The sequence below is a fragment of the Octopus bimaculoides genome, chromosome 1 (genome assembly GCF_046866305.1).
Source record: "Octopus bimaculoides isolate indiv1 chromosome 1, ASM4686630v1, whole genome shotgun sequence".
In the NCBI taxonomy this organism is placed as follows: domain Eukaryota; kingdom Metazoa; phylum Mollusca; class Cephalopoda; order Octopoda; family Octopodidae; genus Octopus; species Octopus bimaculoides.
Genome location: NC_142928.1, coordinates 121087180 through 121106630, shown reverse-complemented (window position 1 = coordinate 121106630; position 19451 = coordinate 121087180). Strand labels below are relative to the sequence as shown.

The window sequence follows — 19451 nt, the reverse complement described above, 5'->3', positions numbered from 1 at the left end:
TTATCGATTTTTTTTTTTTTTTCAAATAAAATCATGTGACTCGTGTTTAAAACAATAATTCTATTAGAATGTAAAGGTCACTGGAGTAGACCCTTGGTCCAGATTAAACCATTAATTATGTTCTGATTGTTATTATGTTAATATATTAGGACCACTAAATCGTACTTAAATTACATATCTAACGAATGTGTTCTTTTCTCTGGAAATCATCATCTTATTTCTTTATGAAGTTATTTACAAATTCTTAACGTGTCTTTATTTGCAGGTGATATCAGTAGTTAGACGGAAAGTCAATCAATATTTGCTACATTCTGGTCAACTAGATATTAGACAGTCAAATTTATCTTCAGCTATGGAGAGTACAGCCCTTTCACCTAAGAAACTTTTCAGTAATGTTGACGTGAGTTTTAATTTTCTTTTACATCTCTAAACCCACGATTTGTTTTCAATGAAAGAATTCAATGTCGAACCATTCTTGAAATCTGTTGCATGATGTTAAGCACGTATACATGGTTATTGCAAATTTGAACAAGAGAAAGAACTCTAAACGAAAATTAATGACACGAAAATGCTTTCGAAATAATACTTGTATTTAAACACAACCATTACTTTGGTTAGTGCGTTTGGTGTTTGATTCCATTTCTAAATATTCTCCCGAACCAATTTTATTCCTTTGCGGTTTCTTTTGGTTGTTTTTACACATTAATTTTGGCTGACATTTATTTGATAGAAAAGAATTGTTTCTACCAACGATTTCTCGTTCACTGTCACAGCAGTATCTTCTCACCTGGTTTACACAACTTAAAAACCACTTCTGTTTAAACGTATTTGGATTATATAGCTTAATAGACAGAAAGATAGATACACACAAACAGGGCTGTTCGGACTTCTAGTAAATTTTATGAGGAGTGATGAGAAGAGTGATTGATGCGTAGAGGAATGGGTCAATTCATGTTTCCGCTTGTAGATTGACAAGGACTAGATATTCTCCCTGTTGCTGAGGCTAACCTACATCTGTGTATGCCAGAGGTGGCCAAACTGGCTTAATGTACGAGCTACATTAGATAAAGTTCAGATGTTTGAGAGCCGCAAGACATGAACAAAATTTGGTGGAACAGGAGGGCAGTCACCCCCACCCCAAAACTGACCTTTCCGATTTTTTTTTTTTCACCGGATTTCTATGTTTTCGATGACAGAGATTCCGAATATGCAAAAAACCACGTTTTCAAAATTTTTAATTTCCCCCCCCCCCCCCCCTTTTTTTAATTTTTAACTTTTTTCGAAATTTGTTTTTTCAAACTACGTGGGAAAATTGGAGATTAAGAATATGGGGGCAAAAGAACAAATTTTAATTTCAAATTTTTTATGAAAAACTCCAAAATTGATCCACACCCCCATCCCGCTGTGTAGATCAATTTTGTCAGTTTCAGTACATTATGTCAGTTTCAGTAATCACAAAATACACATATGTTACCAAATGTTTTCAAAATCTTGACTGATGATTGTTTTAACTATATTGAGCATATTTAATATGGTAATGAACTACGGGAACGTCTAAGAAAAATGTGCGAATTTGCATTTCAGTAGCATAAAATTAAACTGCCAAAAAGGAAAAAAATTATATTTTTAATGATATTTATTTGTCTTAGTAAATATCTGGTCAAAACATGGAGGAAAATATGTAACATAAAAAAAAAGGCAAACCAATAGAATTTGAGATATTTTAATCAGATATCACCTTACAAAATAATAATATTTTTATGAGAAACAAAGCAGTGAGCTGGCAGAAACATTAGCACGCTGGGTGAAATGCCCAGCGGTATTTTGTCTGTCTTTACGTTCTGAGTCCAAATTCCACTGAGGTTGACTTTGCCTTTCATCCTTTTGGGGGTCAATAAATTAAGTACCAGTTGTGTACTGGGGTTTATCCAATTGGCTTGCTCCCTCCCAAAAAATTTCATGCCTTGTGCTTAGAGTAGAAAAGAATATCTTTATGAGAAAGACATCAACCATAAATAGATTTGCAAGAAAGGCAAAGTAGGGCTTCAGCTTCCACAAATCATCAAACCTGGTTAAGAGATTATCAAGTAGTCCTTGTAATTTATCTTTGTATTCTTCCAGTTTGTGGTCTTTTATTTCAATATCAGGGAATGTATTTACTCTCCTACTGAGACTGGGAAAGTGACTGAAGTTTCTTGACAATATATCTCTTACTCTTTATTTTATTCTGAAAGCTGAAAATTGCCTGAATAAGATCAGAAACAATCTTATTTATGCCCTGGAGTGCCAAGTTGAGAGTTTGTAGATGATTCATTATATCAGTAAGGAACATTAGATCTTGCTTCCATTCATCATTTTCTAGTTGAGGATAGGATCTTTTTTTTCTTTAAGAAAAGTAATAAGAGGCTCCAACAAATTAACAAACCTACTCAAGACATTGCTGGTTGACAGCCACCTCACACTGCAGTAGAAAGAGACATCACTGGGTTTATCTTCAAGCTCCAGTTTTTCAATAAAATTTCAGAACTCTTTTCCCATTTAAGCATATGAAATTGACAATTCCAAGGGCAGATTTCATAATATCTTCATACTTGAAGTATCTGACTGTCAGGTGTTCTTGATGAATAATGCAATGAACAGGAAGAAACTCTGGAAAGCTGGGATCATTTTTCATAAGTGCAATTAATCCTACATTTTTCCCACCATTGCAGGTGCTCCATCTGTTGCAACACTGACGAGTTTATTCAGTGGAACATCAGCATTTGTTGAGGTTCTTTCAAGCACATTTTTATTGTCAACATCATGAGTTGTTTCATTTAATGCGACAAGTCCAACATCTCTTCTTTCAAAGGTACATCAGAGGAGCATAACAAATAAATACTGCCAGTTGCGGGTTGTCTTGTAGGTCTGTTAATTCATCAAGAGCTAAGCTGAATGCAAGAGAATTTTTTAAATCATTTTGCATTTTTGCCTGCAACATCAGCACCGATCTGAGAGATACGTCTCTCTGCAGTGTGGCGGAAAACTGGTGCTTGTACTATTAGTCGCTAAAGTCTTATGTTATTTGGATCTAACGCAGCAACAACTTTAGCTATATTCTTCTTAACCATCAATATTCTATGACATAACAAAACTGGCATCAGTCATTGTATCCTTACTGAACATTGTCAACAGTGTCTGCCAGCTATTTAGTGATGATTTTAACACAGCTAACTTGTTTTTCCTTAATTCTGATTTAGGTGGATGATTATACAAAAGGTTTTTGTGATTTGTTTCATAGTGGTGTTTTAAGTTACTGAGTGACATATGGCAGATAAAGCATAAAGGTTTACCTCCTTTAATGGTGAATGCAAAATCTTCCCACTCTGGCTTAAAATTTCTGTTTCCTTCTTCATATTTTCGTTTCTTACAATTTGAGGAGGCCATCTTCCTTCACAAAATTTTCAGACACTTATAAACAAAACTAGTATCCAAAGTGTACCAACTAGGTCTGCACAGTTCAACATCTTGTGTTACACTACATTAATGTACATGATGTGAATACAGTTGGGCCTAGACTCATTAAGCCACTTGTGACTGCTCTCACTCCCCCGGCACACCCAAACCTTTAATCCCTTTACCCATGAAACTTAAGCTTCTGACATTCTTCTCTAACACTTGCTGACCAGAAATTCCTTTAATCCTCCTGCCTCCCACCATTTCCTTCGCTCAGTACTAAAGACCAATGCAACACCCAGATCTAGCATTAAAATTAAGATTTAAATTCTTAAATATTTTTCCTAACCATGAACACTAAACTTACATTTTAATCCAAGGGGATCGCAATTCATACCCAGTAAAAATTATGAAGCTTGAAATCTTTCTTATTTACCTTTTATATTAACTGTGATGGAAAAAGGAGCTGCATATTAAAGATCAAAGAGCTGCAGTTTGGCCATCCCTGGTATATGCCCTGATTTGCTCGGTGTGCCTATCATTCTTTTAGGATTACCGTTATATTTTGTATCCCTATTTTCATATTGTTATTATACATTTTAAATTTTCATTATTACACGATATACCCACCATACCACTCTTTAGCTTTTTGTATTGCATCTCTGTAATGTCATTTTTATACCTGTGTTCTGTATTTTAGTGTTGGGTAGTGATTGTAAAGAGCATTCATGGGCTACCTCTGGCCCATGAGACTTTCTAAATGGCACTTCTAACGGAAAATTGCCTTGAATTTTTTCAGTAGTGTGGCTCACCTGATCCTGAGTGATGTCTCAGGTGGCACACTTCTCGAAAAAGGTTGCCCATGTCTGGTATAGAACCTGTGTAGTGTGAGGTTGAGGAGAGTACACTGTGTAAGCTGTGCTATTGAACTGGAAGTGTCTTGCATATAATATAGTCTGTATCAATTAGAACTTTTTTTTTGTTTTTGAATTGCTTGAAGTGTTCTAAGCCCTGGCATGTTTCCGTTTGTGATCCCATCTGACCAAACGTCGCCTATTAACTGAAATTCAAAAGAGATGGGGTTTGAAAGTAAAAATAGTACCATTATTAATTGGAGCACTGAGGGTGGGGGTGATAAAATAAGTACCAGTTGAACACTGGGGTTGATGTAATTGACTAGCCCCTCCCCTAAAATTTCAGACCTTGTGCCTATAGTGGAAAGAATATTAATTGGAGCACTAAGGCAGCAAGCTAGTTGACTTATTAGCATGCTGAGCAAAATGCTTTCCAGCATTTTGTCCATCATTATGTTCTGAGTTCAAATTCCACTGGGGTCAACTTTGCCTTCCATCTTTCATGGTCCATAAAATAAATAGCAGCTGAGCACTGGGGTCGATGTAATTGACTTACTGTCCCACTTCCCTGAAATTGCTGGCCTTGTGCCAAAATTTGAAACTATTATTAAATGGAGCATTAGTTACTTCAATTAATATCAGTATTATTTTCACTTTCAAACCCCATCTCTTTTGTAAGTAACAGACAATATTCAGTTGGAAGGGATTGTGATATCTTTCATAATACAAAAATGTTTGTTCTTAACTTTTAATAATTATATCAGAACGGTTTTTTAAACTCTTCTTTTTAAAGTCTGGATGACCATGTCGTAGAAGATTGTAACTAGGTTATTGTGATATGCTATGATCGGTTCATGTTTATACTATGACCATTCCACAGTATTTTGTTCACACAAAAATCAAAAATAAAGTTTGTTTATTTGGAAAAAATTTCTTGTTAATTTTTTGCATAATGGTCGTAGTTTGTCAAAATGGGAAAAATGATTGTCAGTCTACTGTTGCTTATGCATAAATTAGCATAATTTTGGCCACTGTGGAGGGGAAAATGTTTTTTTCTTTTTTGCTAGAGAGAAATAGAAAAAATTTTAACTGGTTAAAAGTACTGGGACATAGACTCCTCGAGGGAACAAATATTCGGTAATATTGAAACCTAAATTTGCTTTAGAGAAACAGCAGCATTACTTGTCCAATAAATGATTTTCCCCTCCACAACATTTTAAAGCCTATAAGTCTTATTAGTTCTCACACAAATGGCCAGTTCAGAACTTGCATTTCAGAACCTCTGTTTTTAGGCCAGAGCTACTCAATAATGTTTTCAAAATGGCCAGATATTTTTTTTGTTCTGTCTATTGTTTGAGGAAAGAAGTGGCCTTTTCAGATCTTAAGACACTAGAGAGGCTGATGTACTTGGTCTTCTGCTTGAACTTCTAGGAATAAGGCTGTAGTTCTGGGGATGAAGAAGTGATTTCTAGAAGAAGGCAGGGAACAATATAAAGAAGGAATGTGTAAGGGCACTGCATGGACTAAAGCAGGTATGACTAATGCAGCTTACTAGTTGGAAAAAGCAGAAGACACTGTATTCGCAACTAAAGAGTCAGTTGATAAATAATGCTTTGCTAATCAGCCAGCTGGCCTTCATTAGAACGTTTGCATGTGGCTCTTATTTGAGGATCAGAAACTGATTAAGGTTGAAGTACTTTTTTACTGGGTGGAAATGTTTAAGTATCTCGGAGCTGTATTCCTGTATTCACAAGTGATGGAAAGCAGGAGGCTGTATTGAATGTTAGGATTGCAGGTGCTGACACAGTAATGTGACAGCCCCAGCATTCGATCCTCAGAAGAGGGATTGATAAAAAAAACCATATTCACTATCTTTAGTTTGGTTTCCGTTCTAATCCTCACTTATGGTCATGTATGTTGTGTAATGACCGAAAGAGAAGGATTGCCAGACCATTAAGTTTTGGGGATGTAAGCACACCATCATCAGTTGACAAGCGATGGCAGGGTGGACAAACACAGACATATACACACAAATATACATACATACATGTGTGTGTGTGTGTGTGTATATATATATATATATATATATATATATATATATATATATGTATTATATATATATGTATTATATATATATTATATATATGATGGGCTTCTTTCAGTTTCTGTCTACCAAATCCACTCAAAAGGCTTTGGCTATTGTAGAAGTCCCGAGGCTATAGTAAAAGTTACTTGCCCAAGGTGTCACACAGTGGGACTGAACCCAGAACCATGTGGCTGGAAAGCAAGATTCTTACCACACAGTTATGCCTAGCATTTATAACGATTCTGAAATTTTCATTTGACAAATTAGTGTAAAGCAAAGGACTGGTTTCTTGATACGTGTTGGAACTGAGTCACTGCAGTGTTAAAAGAGATTAAGCAATCAACTTCTGTAAAGAGCCAAATAGCACAAAGTATCTATGTTGCATGGAGATGACACTTGGGTGTGAAAGGTTAAGAAAGAGTGACAGACAGGATGATAAACGTAATATGTGTGATTAGAAATAACAGCCAGCAGCCCATTACTTTACAAAAATAACAATTAAGATGTATTGCAAACTACAAAACAAAAAAGGAAATGTCAATAATAATTTATAATCCCAAGAATGCTCCTTGCCGAAAGTATTTCAACCAACTTTTTATTATCGTCTGCCTCTTTAAGTAGCCCTCTTACATCAGGGGTCTCCAATCTTTTTTATACCACAGACTGGTTTTCTATAAAAGACAATTTTTCCTCAGATTAGCAGATCCCAGACATAACAGAACACAAAGTGCAAAATATATAATTTACTTATTGATTTCAAATTTTTTCACAAGACCAGCAATTTCAGGGGAAGGGATAAGTCAATTACCTCAACCACAGTGTTCAACCTTGAAAGGATGAAAGACAAAGTCGATCTCGGCAGAATTTGAACTCAGAGCAGGATGAAATGCTGCTAAGCATTCTGCTACCTCGTGCCTTGATATATAATTTAATTATCACATATATAATACATTATAAATATATATATATATATATATATATATATATATATATATATATATTTATAATGTATGGCTGTGTGGTAAGAAGCTTGCTTCCCAACCACACAGTTTCAGGTTCATTCCCAGTACATGACACCTCGGGCCAACCAAAGCCTTGTGAGTGGATTTGGTAGACAGAAACTGAAAGAAGCCTGTCATATATTTTTCTGTGTATATATGTGTGTGTGTGTTTATGTCTGTGTTTGTCCCCCACCACCGCTTGACAACTGGTATTGGTGTATTTACATCCCCCATAACTTAGCAGTTTGACTAAAGAAACCAATAGAATATGTACTAAGCTTTAAAAAATAAGGCTTGGGGCCAATTTATTTGACTAAAAGCCTTCAAGGCAGCATCCCAGCATGGTCACAAACAAGTGACTGAAACAAGTAAAATATATATAATTGTAAACACATCCTGCAGACTGCCATAATCAAGAACATGGAAATACAATTTTAAAATTTATTTTTTCTGTGTTCCCTGATTCCAAATAATCCATGACCAGATACTGGTTTGCTGCCCGGTGTTTGAAACTTCTGTTTTACAACGAAGACCTCTTTACCTCTGTCCTAGTAAGTTGTTTACTACATCTACCCAGGCTATTCAGCATGCAACTCATGCTGTTCCTACTCTATCTTCAACCCCAATTCATGCACTAAAAACTATGTTCCCAGAAATGGACCGAACCTCTTCCTTCTCTCTCTGCCTTTCTCTTTCTGTCCACAGATTTTTTTAAAGATGTCAACACGTAACTGTTCAAAGTGAACAGCAATCACATGTTCTGCTCTTCTTATAACACCAAACTCCATCCATCTCTGGCATCTACTTAATAGATCTTAGGATATTCTTAGTTCCTGAGACCCACCTCCATCATTGATGTGTGTGTGTGTGTGTGTATGCCCAAGTATAAAAACCAAGGAGAAAAGCAAAAAAAAAGGTGCATTACAAACGGAGTTCATCATCATCATCGTCGTTTAACGTCCACTTTCCATGCTAGCATGGGTTGGACGATTTGACTGAGGACTGGTGAAACCAGATGGCTACACCAGGCTCCAATCTGATTTGGCAGAGTTTCTCCAGCTGGATGCCCTTCCTAACGCCAACCACTCCAAGAGTGTAGTGGGCGCTTTTACGTGCCACCGGCACGAAGGCCTGTCAGGCAGTACTGGCAACGGCCACATTCAAAATGGTGTATTTTACACGCCACCTGCACAGGAGCCAGTTCGGCGGCACTGGCAACGATCTCGCTCGAATGTCTTTACACGTGCCATCTGGCACAAGTGCCATGACGATTTCGCTTTCGCTTGCCCCAACAGGTCTCTTTGATATATTTATTCTACAACAAATAACAGTCATTACAGGCCTGTCGCCAGACTTTGGTGTCTAGGGATGCTTCAGAATATTCTAAGTGGGTACTAATTTGTATTGCAGAAAGAAGATTCTTTTTTTTTTGTAAACTGTATTTTCTAAACCTGAGAGTGCAGCATTGAATATTGAGGGAGCAGTGCCAGCCAATGTACCCCCTTAGCGACGGGTATAAGTTATTACCTTGTCACTCTCACCATCAAAAGCGCAGCAACTAATGATACTCGTGTTCATTAATTCTGATTAGAATGGAATCTCTTTATAAAAGATCAGGTGTCACCTCTTTCCCTTTTTTTTTTTTATTGCAAACAAACATTTTGATCAGTTCAAATATGTCTGGAACGTATTTAATCTGTAAAAAAAGCTGTTTTCACTGCAGTTTGCCATGGAGAAAATTCTTGTTGTAGGCAATAGGTGTTAAAACACCAATGATGATTTGAAGGTGCCTTCAGGTGGAACGATAATTGCATCTCAATCTCTTTGACTATCATAAGCATCTTACACCACAAGAGAGACAATCCTGAAATGATTCTGGAAATCACTACTTCCTTGTAAAAACTCAGTATAAACTATGAACTGGCTAGGCTACAACAAAATAGGTAGCAGTTTTTTTTGTTTTGCTTTGTTGTTTTTTGTTTCCCCCTGTTTGTTTTTTTATTTTCTTGCTGGTTTTGTCACGCTAACGAGACTGTGAAAGTAGGAGACTATCAAACGCCAAATGGAGAATAATAGAGTAAGAAATGTAGAATTACAGTGAGTATGAACTGACGAATGTGATATTCGTTACAAAAGTCGGAGGGAGAATGAGTACGCGTGGAGAAATTAAAATGAAAGTCAGTTGGAGGAATTAGGAGGGCGAGAAGTAATGTTTCGTATACGCTCTTTTGCCGTGCGTTGATGACACTAACAGGCGGAGGGTATCACGCGTCCGGAAGCAGTGATCAAGCCAGCTGCACGGGAAATGATGTTCGAAAGCCGACCGTCGACTACGATCCAACATGTGCGTTGGGGCCCTTCCACCCTGGGCAGCTCCATCTAGCCCAACGAACGACTTCTTAGGCTGAATCCGGTAAGAGACCGCCCTCCAAACACAGTGAGTGCCGAAAGGGCTGCTCTTTTTTCAGACCTATCCCATGAAAGTAGGTTGCTTCCCCCCATGACACCCGGCATTCGTGGACAGAGCCACGCGTCTAAGGAGTGCATCCATCCGCCTAATAATCGCAGGCCATTGATCTAAGCAGATCATAACCGCACATAAACGCCCGGTGTATGAAGATGGACGGTGTGACCAGAAATGAAAGTCAGTTGAGTCATCGTCGTCATGCATTGTATGTTCTTTTGCAGCGCGTTAACGACACTATAATAAAAGTCTTCTCAATTAAGCATGAGTTTTCTCAATTAAACGCGCGTTTCCCTCGGTTTGACTTTCTCATACTGTTTTCATGACAAGGATATTGAGGTGGTTTGCCATTGCCCTTCCCCAACAGGATGGCTGTTGGTCTACCAGGAGCTCATCCATCCTTCGACAGGTCTTGTTTTTTTGTCCTACAGTGTGTCCAATTACAGTAAGAGTTGGAATAGCAAACAAAAGATAGAAAGATAGTGGAAATCAAAAAAGAATTGCATTTTAAAACAACTAATCAGGTGTAAAAGACGACCAAGTCATTGGGTATCAGCTAAGTAATTGGCATACTTAGGTCACGGAAAACTAGTGGAACCAAGCATCTTTACAAAAACAAAAAAAATGTTATTTAGGAATTATCAAAAGTGGCTTGCCCACACGTGTGTGTGTGTGTGTGCGTGCGCGCGTGTATTACTATTAAGCGAAACTGCAAAATTAATTATTGTGGTGTGTGCGTACGAGTAGATGTAATCGCCTTACCTCGGTTTTCCTTTCCTCGACTGCGAGTCCGTCTTGCGGTATCTGATCCTTGAAGCTTGCCCCGACCCAAAGTACACCAGGAATAGCAGCTGCTTCTCCCAAACCTAGACCGTCGCTTAACACGTCTTGTCCTGACCGCAGCCCCGTTCGAAAAGGGCACAAATGCTCCCTCTGCCCTTTTTCCCCTTCTGGTCGACTCGCCCTTCCGGTCAGCCTCCCCAGACACTGACGTCATACCACATGCCACCCTGATCTTAAAGATCACGTTCACCCCTACTCCAATTCGAAGTCCGCCATCCAACCGGGCGGGCGACCTACATGTCGAGATCTTCTCAAGCTAGGTGGCTCATTTCCATCGCACTCTTCATTCGACGAAGTGGCTATCCTGCGCAGATCCAGCACGTGACGCGGCATTCCATCCACAGAGACATTGTTTCTGGAATTGACCGCTGTCACTGTTCCCCTGCCCCATTGTGATGTGCAGCGTGCCTTCGGTGGCTTGACCCAAACTTCCTCCCCTACTTTCACGCCGGCGGGTCCCTTCTCTTCCTCGCAGAACTCCGGCGTCTTACAGGGATGCCTCCATTCATATTTGAACACCGCTCTGTGCGGCACAGACTCTTCCGCTTGTCCGGATCGGGGAGACATATTGTACCAGTAGACCGCTTCCAGGGGCGAAATGTGCCCCCTTTCAGCCATGGCCTTGATCGTCCGATGGTGCCTCTCAACGATTCCGTTGCCACTCGGTCTATACGCCGCTCTAAATAATCGTCGCACCTTCCACCGGTCAAGCATCTCTCCCAACGCTTCCGAACAAAACGCCGCCCCGTTGTCCATTAGCAGTTCTTCCACAGGACCCCTCTCCAAGAATATCCCGTTCAGAATGCGGGCAATCTCATCGGCAATGCCTGTCCTCAGCTCCCTCCAAATGGCCAGCCGGCCCGGCCCGCAGTCGACCATGCTGAGATACATTTCCTGACGGTAGTGTGTCACATCCACAGCCAGTCTCCTCCAGTTGCACTCTACTGAGAGGTTCCCCTGCTCATGCCCACCCTGGGCGGGGTCAATGGACTGGCATCTGTCACATTTCGCGACCACTTTCTTAACGTTTCTCCTAGTGACGTCAGCATCAACCATTTTCGCCAGATACAAGGTCCTATCCACCCCCAAGTGGTGCATAGCATGTAGCTCCTTCAGTTCGGAGTCACACAGCCGACACGCTGCTGCTATCCCTTTCCTTGCTTCCTCCGGTTCCTCCAGCCACACCTTTTTCACCCTGGTCAGTGCGTCCGCCCTGTTTCTTTCCGAAGGCACGAAAACCACGTCCAGCTTCAGTCCAAACTCGGCGATCAGCTCTCCCAGAACTCCTAGGTGGCGTTTCACCAACATCTCCGCAGCACCTTTCGTCCGGACTCTCTTCTCGCTGATAATTACTGTTCCTACCCAACCGACCACGGTGGCCGAATCCATCCGGATCTCGATCGAGCACAGTCCCCATCTCAAGGCCAAGTTCACCCCTTTCAGCACCGCATCTAGTTCGGCGACATTGATGTGGTTGAAGTCGTCCGCTTTCCGTAGCCAGGCTGCATCCTCCACCTCAGCACCTTCGATCTCCAACACAACCCCTATCGCTATACTGCTAACATCACACCAAACCGTCCCACACTCCGTCTTGGGCACATACCAGTTTCCTCTGACCGGGTCTTCCGCTCTCGTTCTCTCCAGGATTTCCCACATCATCGCCACTCCTACCTTGTCACTCCAACTCTCCCTCTCTGCTCGTCTCTTGATGTAACTACATGCAATGCGCAACCAACCAGCGATCGGATAGTGTCGGATCAACTTCCCACAAACCGAGAACAACTCTCTCCTGCTGACGCTGGAACTCAGCTCTGGGATCTCGTTTCCTCGCCGGAATACCAGCTTGCCCGATCTGTCTTTTTGTAGCTTCAGCCCCAGTGCAGCTCCCCCCACCATCGACTGAGGCGGCTTCGCAATCAGCCGGAACCTCTCCAGGTGTCTCACTACCTCGGTGGCTGGCACTACAGTCTCGTCAACCAAAATGTCGTCGATGTAGGAACTGGTGGCCTTCCTTATTCTCTCCTCTTTCCCTAGGACGGACTTGAGCACCATCGCCATAATTTTCGGAGCGGAATTCAGCCTGAAACCCAGCCTGGTTAAACAGTACGTCCGGCCCTTGTACCGCACCAGCTGGTATCGCCACAGCTTGTCACTTTTCCTTTCGTCGGCTGCACCACCGCCATCAGAGGCAGCACTCCACTCACCACCTCCTCTTTCCACGGGACAAGGACTCCTTCCTTGATCCATCTCTCTACCTCCTCGTCGAACTCGACGCCGGCGTGACTTTTCAACGTATGCTGGTAGCAGCTCACCCTGTTCTTTAGTAGTGGGGGCTCGTCCTTCCATCGCCACCCTATCGTCCACCTCCGACCATCAAACGCCGCCTGAAAATCTTTGTCTTCGATGGTGTAAGCGGCGCTGTCTTCGATGGGGCTCTGCTCTCCCTGGCGGTCCCAACTCGCGGCGCACGATGCCCCCACGCTTCCGAACGTGACCTCATCTCCTGCAATCCTAACGCCACCAAGACGGTTGATGGCGTCCATCCCCAACACATCAACCCTGTCTATCACATAGTCGATCACGATCACCCGTAGCCTCAGCGCCGTGCTCGGTAACGCTATCTCCAGACTGGAGCTGCCCCTGCAACGGATCTCTCTACCGTCGACCGCTACTCGTCCCATCCAATTTCTTCGCCACCCTTGGCGTCACGAGGGTAGTCGTGCAACCCGTGTCCACGAGGGCCTTGAACTTCTTCCCCTCGACCTCGACCACGGGCAGCGCCTCCACTTGGTGCGGGGAAAGTTTGAGAGGCAGCAACTTCCCCACGGTCGTTTCCTTGGTCGCAATCACGGGCGATGTGCCCAGTCTTCCTGCATCAATAGGAGACGGGCCCCGATTCGGCGCATTCCCTCGCCATGTGCGGCCCCTGACATTTGAAACACCGGCCCGAGAACGGCCGCTGTCGTTGCTCGGTAGGCTTCCTCACGCCGCTCTCAGGCTGTCGTCTGTCGGCACGTGCCTCTGTCGCCGCCATCGCTATCGGCTTCCTTCCGACGTGCTGTGTCAACACGCGAGCTTGCGCTACTAGCTCGCTGAGCGCCATCTTCCTCCCGCCAGGCAACTGCTGTAATCGGATCCCTACGTCGTCGGGGAATCCATTTACAAATGCCAGCCGCGCCGCTCTGTCCAGGCCTTCTCCCGTAAACCCAGCCAGCGTGGCCAGTCTTCGCACTTCCGCCGCGTATTCATCCACCTGTTCTCCCCCCCCCCCTATCTAATCGTTCCTAGTTTTACGAAGGCAGCGTACTCGCTCTCCGTATATGCCTCTCTCAGCCTCCGTTCGACGTTCTCTGCACTTAATCTTTCTTCCTCGTCCATTTCTAGGTAGAGGGTCAGGGCGCTCCCTTCCAAGTACAGAGCCATGAGACTCGCCACATCACTTATTCCTTGCAGCTTGGCAACGAGCCTAATTTTTTGTATCCAAGCCATCACATCTCCTTCGCCATTAAAAGGCCTGATCACATCGCTGACGATCCTAATCTTGGTGGCTGCCATCGCGGCGAATTTCTGCACGTGGTGCCGAAATAGCTTGTGGTGTGTGCGTACGAGTAGATGTAATCGCCTTACCTCGGTTTTCCTTTCCTCGACTGCAAGTCCATCTTGCGGTATCCGATCCTTGAAGCTTGCCCCGACCCAAAGTACACCAGGAATAGCAGCTGCGGTGGACATTTGAATTAGACACTGAGGGAAAATGGCTGTAACTTTTTTATTTTTTAAGTTAGGCGATTTTCGTTTTCGATAATGTGTTCTAAATGTCCTGGTCATGCGATTCCCCTTAAAAAAATTTTTGGGATTGTCCGCGTTTAGCTGTTATTTCTAGCATATCAAGTTTCGTGGTGGGGACTCCACATGTGATCCTTTTTCTGTTTCAATATAAATTGAAGCCGTTCATTTTCACATCTAAGTTGCGAGAAGGCTACTCGTACGACCTGGACATGTAGAACACAATGTCAAAAATGAAAATCGCCCCCCCCCCCCGTGGGTGGGTGCAGGAGTATGTTGGTGGGGGGGGGGGGGGGTGTTATCTCAAAATTTTTTTTAGTGGGAATCGCATGACCGGGACATATAGAACACATTATCGAAAACCGCCTAACTTAAAAAATAAAAAAGTTACAGCCATTTTCCCTCAGTGTCTAATTCCAATGTCCACCGTAGCTGCTTCTCCCAAACCTTCCCAAACCTAGACCGCCGCTTAACACGTCTTGTCCTGACCGCAGCCCCGTTCGAAAAGGGCACGAATGCCGATCGAGGCTCCCTCTGCCCTTTTTCCCCTTCCGGTCGACTCGCTCTTCCGGTCAGCCTCCCCAGACACTGACGTCATACTACAATTATTACGGCTGCTTTAAGATCATATTGCGCAAATGCGTCTTCTGTTAAATATTTTTATACTAAAATTTATGTTTGCATAAATTACTCATTCCATACTAAAAAAAAAATTATTTTCTCTATTTGCCATATCTGAGCATTCGAAACAGAAGACGCTTTTGTGCAATGTGATCTTAAAGCAGCCGTAATAATTAATTTTGCAGGCTCGCTTAATAGTAATGCGCCGCACGCACGCACGCACGCACGCACGCACGCACGCACGCACGCACGCACGCACGCACGCACGCACGCACGCACGCACGCACGCACGCACGCACGCACGCACGCACGCACGCACGCACGCACGCACGCACGCACGCACGCACGCACGCACGCACGCACGCACGCACGCACGCACGCACGCACGCACGCACGCACGCACGCACGCACGCACGCACGCACGCACGCACGCACGCACGCACGCACGCACGCACGCACGCACGCACGCACGCACGCACGCACGCACGCACGCACGCACGCACGCACGCACGCACGCACGCACGCACGCACGCACGCACGCACGCACGCACGCACGCACGCACGCACGCACGCACGCACGCACGCACGCACGCACGCACGCACGCACGCACGCACGCACGCACGCACGCACGCACGCACGCACGCACGCACGCACGCACGCACGCACGCACGCACGCACGCACGCACGCACGCACGCACGCACGCACGCACGCACGCACGCACGCACGCACGCACGCACGCACGCACGCACGCACGCACGCACGCACGCACGCACGCACGCACGCACGCACGCACGCACGCACGCACGCACGCACGCACGCACGCACGCACGCACGCACGCACGCACGCACGCACGCACGCACGCACGCACGCACGCACGCACGCACGCACGCACGCACGCACGCACGCACGCACGCACGCACGCACGCACGCACGCACGCACGCACGCACGCACGCACGCACGCACGCACGCACGCACGCACGCACGCACGCACGCACGCACGCACGCACGCACGCACGCACGCACGCACGCACGCACGCACGCACGCACGCACGCACGCACGCACGCACGCACGCACGCACGCACGCACGCACGCACGCACGCACGCACGCACGCACGCACGCACGCACGCACGCACGCACGCACGCACGCACGCACGCACGCACGCACGCACGCACGCACGCACGCACGCACGCACGCACGCACGCACGCACGCACGCACGCACGCACGCACGCACGCACGCACGCACGCACGCACGCACGCACGCACGCACGCACGCACGCACGCACGCACGCACGCACGCACGCACGCACGCACGCACGCACGCACGCACGCACGCACGCACGCACGCACGCACGCACGCACGCACGCACGCACGCACGCACGCACGCACGCACGCACGCACGCACGCACGCACGCACGCACGCACGCACGCACGCACGCACGCACGCACGCACGCACGCACGCACGCACGCACGCACGCACGCACGCACGCACGCACGCACGCACGCACGCACGCACGCACGCACGCACGCACGCACGCACGCACGCACGCACGCACGCACGCACGCACGCACGCACGCACGCACGCACGCACGCACGCACGCACGCACGCACGCACGCACGCACGCACGCACGCACGCACGCACGCACGCACGCACGCACGCACGCACGCACGCACGCACGCACGCACGCACGCACGCACGCACGCACGCACGCACGCACGCACGCACGCACGCACGCACGCACGCACGCACGCACGCACGCACGCACGCACGCACGCACGCACGCACGCACGCACGCACGCACGCACGCACGCACGCACGCACGCACGCACGCACGCACGCACGCACGCACGCACGCACGCACGCACGCACGCACGCACGCACGCACGCACGCACGCACGCACGCACGCACGCACGCACGCACGCACGCACGCACGCACGCTACTTTTGATGTATTTGATATTGGCTAATATACGGACCTGGGCCAGAATTCCGACATAAATAGAAGACATGTTTCGTGGTCCTTAAAATAAACGCTGTCATTTTTTATGAACATTATAGCAATAAGCAAATAAGAAATTAGTGTCAAGCAACTTAGTTTCAATCCTTACTTATGCTATTTAATTTTCCCAGGAAAGGAATAAATGTTACACATCGCGGGGATCTTTCTGATTTCGCGGGCACCATTTTTTATTTAGTTTTAATTTAGTGTTTTCTACCAAAAGACTTTAAAACTTCGTATACTTGTATATTTTGTCTTACGAAGAGATAATGACAATGACTTCGTAAAAATGGCAATGCATTGGACTACATGCCTTACTTTTTAAATAAAGGCGCTACACAGTATTGGTCGGAAAATGATCGATCGATTGTTGATGAAGCAACAATAAATACTGAAACAGTCATATATATCTCCCTTTCTCTGACTGTAGAGGGAAAAAAGCATGTGGCTTGACCATAACAGTTTTCATAACTTTATTTGCTAACAAAATACCCTGCTGTGCTTCTATTAATTAATTAATGCAAGACCGCTTTGTTATGCAAATTAGAGCGGTCAAATTTTGCCAGGTCAGACCAATTTCATCACAGGCTGATGGAAATCTCTTTCTGGTAACCATGTAATCCAGTATTACCTGCTTGTGACGGAGCTGGCGGAGGCTAAACCGGCTCCTTAGAGAGAGTGTGTGGTCACCCAGCACCATTAAAGTACAAAAGCCGTCAAAGGATGATAAGCTCCCTGAGAATCAATGACACTCATATCCTTGGGAAAAAAGTATGTTCCCTGGATAATTTAGCCAAATGAAACAACTGAATGGAAGTTAACATTAATATTTAATCCTATTCTTAAGACAGTGAGCTAGCAGAATTGTTAGCACGCCAGGCAAAATGCTTAGTGGCATTTTGTCCATCTTTACATTCTGAGTTCAAATCCGCCGAAGTCGACTTTGCCCTTCATTTTTTCGGAGTCGATAAAATAAGTACCAGTTGAGTACTGGGGTCGGTGCAATCGACAAACTCCCTCCCCCTAAATTGCTGGCCTTGTGTCAAAATTTGAAATCAATATTTAATTCTATACCCATCCAAAATAGAGAGGATGAAAAAGATTAGTAGAAAAAAATCGGGTGCCCCAAACTACAGAAATACTATGGGAACAACTTGACTTAAATTTTATTCTTTCCGAGCTTATTTCTACAATAGCTATAAATTATTGTTCCCGCTGTAGTCGAAGAAATACATAAGCGATCTCTGGTGAAACTAATGAACACTGAAACTAATCAGTTGAATCTTTCTTTTTTTTTCTTTTTTGGTGGTGGGGATAAGTGGGGGGAAAACTTTGTAGTTTAACCACAGTGACTACTTTTCCCAATGAAGCTAAAAGTGTGGTCTACTGGGTTTCGATTGATTCAGTATGGAATTTAATGCTTTCCATTCAAGTGTTTCGTTAAGCTAAGTAATCCGAGTAATATCCTTCTAAAACACTACCTCCGCATGCTTTATCTTACAGCCCTCTGCATTTAGTTCAAATAAACTTACCAGGGTTTAAACTCTTTCATTCCCCGAGGACTGATAAAATAACATCCACTATTAAATATTCTTTCCTAAAGAAAATGTTGGCCTTGAATCCAGTAAAAAAAAAAAAATTGTATTAGTTTTTTCATTACTTTTTCTTTATTTTTCAGAACAAACCGATTGTGAATTTGGAATAAACAAGGTCTACGCTGTTTGCAAATAAAACCAAACTAATTTCTCGTTGATACTCTTTTTGTTATTCTTGTTGTTGCTGTTTTTTCTAACACGTCATCACAATACAAATTTTATCAATTAATTCAAGAATTTTTTCAGGTTTCCTTCATCACTGCTGATTTTACTGAATTGTCATTAATATATTCCTTGACATTTTTCTGATTACAAAAGAATTTACATAATTTAGGAAAACACTTGTACACACACACACACTGAGTTTCAACGTAACATGTTCAACCTGCTAGAAATGTCAGCCAAATTTCCACCCAAATGAAATCTTGTGTATAAATGGATTGGATAGCTCTACATACACAACGATTGAAGAAAAAATGAGACTGTCACGTTTGGAACGTCTGATCTGCGCAAAGGAGTTACCTGATGCTACGACGCGATCCAACGGGGGAGCCCCTACACAGGTGTGGTATTTGCTAGAAATAGTTACTACTCCTCCTCCGGAAAAGAACAAGGACAGTTTTTCTTTGGCGGCGGGGGGGGGGGGGTGCTTGGCTTTGTATATCTGAGAGACTACATTATCGAAAAATATGCAATACCTGCTAAAAAGATGGGATGGTCATGGTTACTAGGGCTAAACAAACAAACAAGCAAACACACA

The 19451-nt window shown here is 44.5% G+C and overlaps 1 protein-coding gene across 1 annotated transcript in view; it reads left to right on the top strand.

Annotated features, from left to right (window-relative positions):
* Positions 1-18847, top strand: part of LOC106867957 (calcitonin receptor) — a 246476-nt gene extending 227629 nt beyond the window's left edge. The window contains exons 12-13 of the mRNA XM_089357107.1: positions 266-400; positions 18775-18847. Coding sequence (XP_089213233.1) covers positions 266-400; positions 18775-18801 — 162 coding nt within the window. The 3' untranslated portion in view covers positions 18802-18847. The remainder of the gene's footprint in view (positions 1-265; positions 401-18774) is intronic.
* The last annotated feature ends 604 nt before the right edge of the window (positions 18848-19451 follow it).